Source organism: Camellia sinensis, chromosome 7, assembly GCF_055761805.1.
Source record: "Camellia sinensis isolate YWXY chromosome 7, ASM5576180v1, whole genome shotgun sequence".
NCBI lineage: Eukaryota > Viridiplantae > Streptophyta > Magnoliopsida > Ericales > Theaceae > Camellia > Camellia sinensis.
Genome location: NC_138967.1, coordinates 67,961,458 through 67,968,929, shown reverse-complemented (window position 1 = coordinate 67,968,929; position 7,472 = coordinate 67,961,458). Strand labels below are relative to the sequence as shown.

Here is a 7,472-nt window from a genome sequence, read left to right as displayed (position 1 = left end):
TATGGATTTTATTAATGAAAAAATGATTGATTGATATGTATGATGTGAGAGAAAGAGAGAAGCAAGAGAAAAAGTGATTGATTGATATATGGTAAAGAGAAAAATGATTTTGAATTTTTTTTCCCAAAAATTTCAACCAAACAAATTTTTAAAATTTTTTTTATCAAAAATTCTCTCAAGAGACAAAACAAACAAAGCCATTATTAAAGAAGAACATGTGCAATCTTTTTCAGCATAGTTTAATACTCTCACCAAATAAAGCTACCCACAAACAATATTAAAGAACATGTGCAATCTTTTTCAACATAATTTAATACTCTCACCAAATAAAGTGACGAAGTCTTGCAAAAAAAATGACATGGAAAATTATGAAATAAGATTCTTTGCAATGTCTTTCTTGCAATAATCAAGATTATTGTAAGGATTATAGTGTTTTAGACTTAAATCATCTATTTACATTATCACTAATTAAGTTTTGAGCTTAAATTACTTATCTAAATTACCTTTGCAAGATTATTCCAAGGGTGATTACGATTCTAGTTTGAAAAATATATATTTTTAATATAATAATATATACTTATATATTTATATATAAAATCATATATATGGTTCTTAAAATGAAAAAAATAACAATTTATATATATAATATGGATTTTATTAATGAAAAAATGATTGATTGATATGTATGATGTGAGAGAAAGAGAGAAGCAAGAGAAAAAGTGATTGATTGATATATGGTAAAGAGAAAAATGATTTTGAATTTTTTTTCCCAAAAATTTCAACCAAACAAATTTTTTAAATTTTTTTTATCAAAAATTCTGTCAAGAGACAAACCAAACAAAGCCATTATTAAAGAAGAACATGTGCAATCTTTTTCAGCATAGTTTAATACTCTCACCAAATAAAGCTACCCACAAACAATATTAAAGAACATGTGCAATATTTTTCAACATAATTTAATACTCTCACCAAATAAAGTGACGAAGTCTTGCAAAAAAAATGACATGGAAAATTATGAAATAAGATTCTTTGTAATGTCTTTCTTGCAATAATCAAGATTATTGTAAGGATTATAGTGTTTTAGACTTAAATCATCTATTTACATTATCACTAATTAGGTTTTGAGCTTAAATTACTTATCTAAATTACCTTTGCAAGATTATTCCAAGGGTGATTACGATTCTAGTTTGAAAAATATATATTTTTAATATAATAATATATACTTATATATTTATATATAAAATCATATATATGGTTCTTAAAATGAAAAAAATAACAATTTATATATATAATATGGATTTTATTAATGAAAAAATGATTGATTGATATGTATGATGTGAGAGAAAGAGAGAAGCAAGAGAAAAAGTGATTGATTGATATATGGTAAAGAGAAAAATGATTTTGAATTTTTTTTCCCAAAAATTTCAACCAAACAAATTTTTTAAATTTTTTTTATCAAAAATTCTGTCAAGAGACAAACCAAACAAAGCCATTATTAAAGAAGAACATGTGCAATCTTTTTCAGCATAGTTTAATACTCTCACCAAATAAAGCTACCCACAAACAATATTAAAGAACATGTGCAATCTTTTTCAACATAATTTAATACTCTCACCAAATAAAGTGACGAAGTCTTGCAAAAAAAATGACATGGAAAATTATGAAATAAGATTCTTTGTAATGTCTTTCTTGCAATAATCAAGATTATTGTAAGGATTATAATGTTTTAGACTTAAATCATCTATTTACATTATCACTAATTAAGTTCTGAGCTTAAATTACTTATCTAAATTACCTTTGCAAGATTATTCCAAGGGTGATTACGATTCTAGTTTGAAAAATATATATTTTTAATATAATAATATATACTTATATATTTATATATAAAATCATATATATGGTTCTTAAAATGAAAAAAATAACAATTTATATATATAATATGGATTTTATTAATGTGTGTGTTCTTAAGGTACATGTTAAGAAATTTAAAAGTATTGCACATTGTGTATGAAAATGAATTCAATAAATAAGATACAATATTTTCAAGTTCTCTCAATATTTACTTTAAGGGCACACATTAATCAAACTAATTGGTTTGTATTTGTGAAACACTTTAAAAAAATATTTTTCTGGAAAAAGTTTACAAAGTTTAAAATTTTGTTTGGTTGTATATTTTGAAAATAGTTTTGGAGTTTTATAGTTTGGGATGATTTAATTTCTTTTTTGTTTTTGTAGTTGAATAGAAGGGTGTGAGAGAAAAAATGATTGATTGATATATGGAATGTGAGAGAAAGAGAGAAGCAAGAGAAAAAGTGATTGATTAATATATAGTAAAGAGAAAATTGATTTTGAATTTTTTTTTCCCAAAAATTTCTACCAAACAAATTATTTTTTTTTTTATTATTAAAAATTGTCTCTCAAGAGACGAACCAAACAAAACCATTATTAAAGAAGAACATGTGCAATCTTTTTCAACATAATTTAATACTCTCACCAAATAAAGCGACCCACAAACAATATTAAAGAAAAACATGTGCAATCTTCTTCAGCATAATTTAATACTCTCACCAAGGGGACTAGAGCAACGCAATTTGTTCATAAATAAATTAAATTTTTTTAACAATAAATCTTATTTTCAAGAGTATTAATGAGTCATTTTCAATGTAGACAATTAAGTCTTATTTATTCTAAAAAAGTTCACTTTTAAAATATGAACAACAATTACATAAAAAATTTAATTTACTTAAAAAAAATATTTTTTAATTGCAAAAATTGAATAAACTACATCAAACAAAACCGTACTCAACAATTTGATGAAAATAACTATGTCATAGGATTCATCATATTCTGTTGCCTTGTACTATGAAAAATATATTTAGTAAACAATCTAAAATGTCTATTTTTTAAAATATTCCATTAAAGAAATTGTAAAAAATAATACCCTAAAAAATTTATATATTTTTTAAATTGCGAGACAACAAAAAATAATAAATCTTACGTTTATGTTTTTGTTCAATTAAAAGCAAACCAGTTCCAAAATGTTTTATTACTTGCTTTACAAATAGTCAAGGCATTACCAACTTTTAATTGATTTAAGGAAATTTATATTAATAGTCCTTATATTTTTACTCTTGTGCTATTTTTGTTTTTATAATTTTAATTGACTCAATTTTGACATTAATTTATTATTTTATCTCAATTTGATCCAATGGATTACAACTTTTAGTGTTTTTTTTTTTTTTTTTTTTTTTTTTTTAAATATGCACATGAGCGGCATGTTTCATGTTTTTATAGCTAAAAAATTGTAAACTTATTCAATTCAATTCTCAACTAACTCAGTAACATTTTTTTCTTTCAACAACCATAATCAACGTTATCAATTGAACCAAATTAACACAAAATCTAAAATTAATAATTCAAAATAGGATTAATTGAAATTACTGGCACTAAAATGAGACAATAGGCAAAATGTAAGGACTATCAACATAATTTCCCATGGGAATTAAAGACAAAGAATCACTGTTGCGAACTTGGAAGTCATAATTTCCCATGGGAATTAAAATTACATAGTTGCGGTGCTTGACCACCACCACCATAGAAAGACTTAACAGTGCGTATAAGAATGAGTAATACATTTATTCCTTCACCATCATCAAACTACTATCCTTCTTACTCTCCTTTTCATATCTCTTTGAATCCTCCTACCTATAAGAAAACAAAATGAGTTGGCTTATGTTTTTTCATCAATTTCTTCTGCTATTTCTCTTGTCTTCTTCTTTTTCTTCTACTTGTGCACGCCATACCTGCCTTAAGGACCAAAGATTTTCACTTCTCCAATTTAAAAGAACATTTCCCATAACTTCTGATGCCTTTTTCTATTGTGGCTCTCATCCCAAAATGGTGTTCTGGAATGAGAGTATTGATTGTTGCTCGTGGGAGGGGGTCACATGCGACTGGTCGAATGGTCATGTGATTGGACTTGACCTTAGTTGCAGCCAACTTCAGGGCACTATCCAAGCCAACAGCACCCTCTTTCACCTTCCTCACCTCCAAAGCCTCAATCTTGCCTTCAATGACTTCAGTTTGTCTAGAATTCCATCCGAGTTTGGCTCGTTTGCGAGTTTGACCCATCTCAACCTCTCTGACACTAATTTTGCAGGACAAATTCCTTCAACAATCTCCCATCTTTCCAAATTGATTTCCCTTGACCTCTCTCACTTTAGTTATAATTTAAATCAAGGGAGACTTGAACAACACACTTTCAATATGCTTCTTCAAAACCTAACCCAATTAAGAGAACTACGCCTTGATGGGTTGAATATCTCTTCACCTTTACCTTATGCTTTGCTAAATCTATCTTCTTTGACATCTCTCAGTCTTTGTGCTTGTGAACTGCGTGGGAAATTCTTAGAAAACATTTTTCACTTTCCAAACCTACGAAACCTCGATGTACATGGAAATTCAGAACTCACAGGTAAACTTCCAAACTTCAATGTGACTAGTTCCTTTCAGTCTCTTGATGTCTCATTCACAAGTTTTTCTGGCCAATTGCCTGAATCAATCAGCAATCTTAAAGCCTTGAATAGATTGTACCTCATTAGCAATAACTTTTCGGGGTCCATTCCTGCCTCTTTTGGGAACCTTACACAAATCAATGATTTAGGCTTCTGGTCTAACAAATTCAGCGGTCAAATCCCCTCATCAATTTCAAACCTTGCAAAGCTTCCTTTCTTGGATCTTTCCAGAAACAATTTTAACGGACAAATACCGGATTCCCTTGGCAACATGAGCCAACTTACTTTCTTGTACCTTTATTCTAATCAGCTAACTGGTCCCATTCCTTCGTGTATAACTGGGCTTTCAAAGCTAACTGCTGTCCAATTGTATGATAACTCACTCAATGGGACTATACCATCTTCGTTGTTTGCTCTACCTTCACTGGAAGGTATAGATTTGAGTTACAATAAGCTACAGGGACCAATTCCAGGATCAGTTTATGAACTCCAGAACCTAACGAGATTAGAGCTTTCATCAAATAACCTAAGTGGTGTAGTGGATCTAGATAAGCTTCTAAAGCTTAAAAATCTGACCTATCTTGATCTCTCATATAATGGTCTCTCATTGAGCATCAACAACGGTGTCAACTCTACCTTGACCAACTTTGACACTATAGGATTAGCTTCTTGCAACTTGAGCGAATTTCCAAACTTCTTGAGAGAACAAGCCAATTTGTATTCACTAGACCTTTCAAACAACAAAATTCAAGGTGAAGTTCCAAAATGGTTATTCAATGTGGGGAAAGATTCATTGATTAGTTTAAATCTTTCTCATAATTTCCTTACAAGTTTAGAGTGTCTTCCGTGGAAGAATCTACAGTTTATTGACCTACACTCCAACTTACTCCAAGGATCACTCCCTGTTCCACCTAACACCACATATTTTCTCTCTATCTCAAACAATAAATTGACCGGAGCAATCCCTCCATTGATTTGCGGTCTAAGTTCACTTCAAGTTCTTGATCTGTCTAATAACAGTTTGAGTGGTTTGATTCCACAATGTTTGGGAAACTTGAGCAATAGTCTCTCGGTGTTGAATTTAGGAATCAATAACTTTTCTGGCACCTTTACTGCAACATTTACCAAAGGCAATTTGCTAAGGAATCTAAACTTGAATGGCAACCAAATTGAAGGACAAGTTCCACGATCTTTGCTCAATTGTGAATACTTGGAAGTTCTAGATCTTGGAAAAAACAAGATAAATGATACATTCCCCCACTGGTTGGAAACTCTTATAGAATTGCAGGTTCTTGTCTTGAGGTTTAATAGGTTTCATGGTCACATAGGCACCTCCAAGACCAAAGGCAAACATCCTTTTCCTAAGTTGAGAATTATTGACATATCTTGTAATGAGTTCACTGGCCTTTTGCCAACAAATTATATCAAACAATTTGGAGCTATGATCAATGTTGATGAACATGAAATGAAATTGAAATACATGGGTGATAGCTATTATCAAGATTCTGTGGTGGTGATGATTAAAGGACAAGAGATTGAATTATCAAGAATCTTAATAGTCTTATCAATCATTGATTTTTCAAGAAATAAATTCCAAGGAGAGATTCCAAAATCCATTGGGTGGCTTAATTCACTTCGGGGTCTTAACTTATCCCGTAACAACCTCGAAGGCCACATTCCAACTTCACTTGGAAATTTGAAAAACCTTGAATCATTGGACCTTTCCTCAAACAAGCTTGTTGGGGAGATTCCGCAGCAACTGGCAAGTCTAACGTTTCTTGAGGTATTAAATCTTTCAGACAACCAACTAGTGGGACGAATTCCTCAAGGGAGCCAATTTAATACATTTGGGATTGGTTCATACACTGGGAACTTGGCCTTATGTGGATTCCCCTTATCAAAGATATGTGAGGGACAACAACCATTGCCACCTTCACCAACACTCCAACATGATGAAAATTCAGTTTGGGAGGGCGAATTTAGCTGGAAAGTTGTTGTGATGGGGTATGGATGCGGCTTTGTATTTGGAATGGTTATGGGATATCTTATGTTTGTAACTCGAAGTCCAGAATGCCTGATGAAAATTGCTGAAGGAAAACAATATAAGAAGGTGAAAAGGTTCAAGAAGAGTGCCCACTGATGCAGTAAAGGAAGAAAAAAGCAAAAACAAATGGCGTCATTTAGGTAAGTAAAATTTATCGTTGAAGCATTACTTTGTTGAATTATCTTTTATGGTTTTTATGTATATGCTATTATTGAGTTGTTAATGTTTTTATTTCAAAACTAGATCTGTTCCATTAAGTAGCACAATAAAGCAATGGTGTCCACTTGAAGGGGTGTCTCATGTAGCTGTTGGATTTGAGTCCATGTGCATCTGGATAGCAGCTATACAGGATCACTTCAAAAGATTTTACCCTTGTTGTTGTATTGAGTTCTAAAGCTTTGTAAAGTTGTTTAGTTTTCTTAAAGCATGAGTTAAATAAGAGTTGCATATCGTGACTCTTTCTTGTTTCTTTTATCGCATCTTGTAGCAACCTTTAAAGATTTGTAATTTTTTTATATAGCTTCTTTTAAATCGGATTTCAGTCAAACTTGGCCTTGCTGAGTTTTTTAACTTTAAAATGCAATCTTAAAAGTTACAACTCAAACCATTCCCCTTGTTTCATTCTTAATCATTTTTGAATGACAAAATTGTTGGCTACTTGATAGAGAATTTGCATTGAAAATCATGATGTGTTACTCCTTTTTAAAATGTAGCCAAGTTTCCTTGTTGGGAGGTAAAAACATTCTTAATTCAATGGCGACTAAGGGATCACATTGGAGATATTGTCTAGCACTTGTTTCTATTGAGAGAAGTGAGAATTTTGTGATTAATTACAATAGGAAAATGGCGATTCTGAAAGTATTGATTGGAAATGTTGTTCATAAGCAAGAAAAGAATCATAGAAATAAAATCAA

At 30.6% G+C, this 7,472-nt stretch overlaps 1 protein-coding gene across 1 annotated transcript; it reads left to right on the top strand.

Annotated features, from left to right (window-relative positions):
- The first annotated feature begins 3,645 nt into the window (after positions 1–3,645).
- LOC114309540 (receptor-like protein 6) lies at positions 3,646–7,105 on the top strand. Its single transcript, XM_028255287.2, has 2 exons — positions 3,646–6,698; positions 6,802–7,105. Exon 1 carries the CDS (start codon positions 3,721–3,723, stop codon positions 6,652–6,654), a length of 2,934 nt encoding a protein of 977 aa, XP_028111088.2. The 5' UTR covers positions 3,646–3,720; the 3' UTR covers positions 6,655–6,698; positions 6,802–7,105.
- Positions 7,106–7,472: the final 367 nt, after the last annotated feature.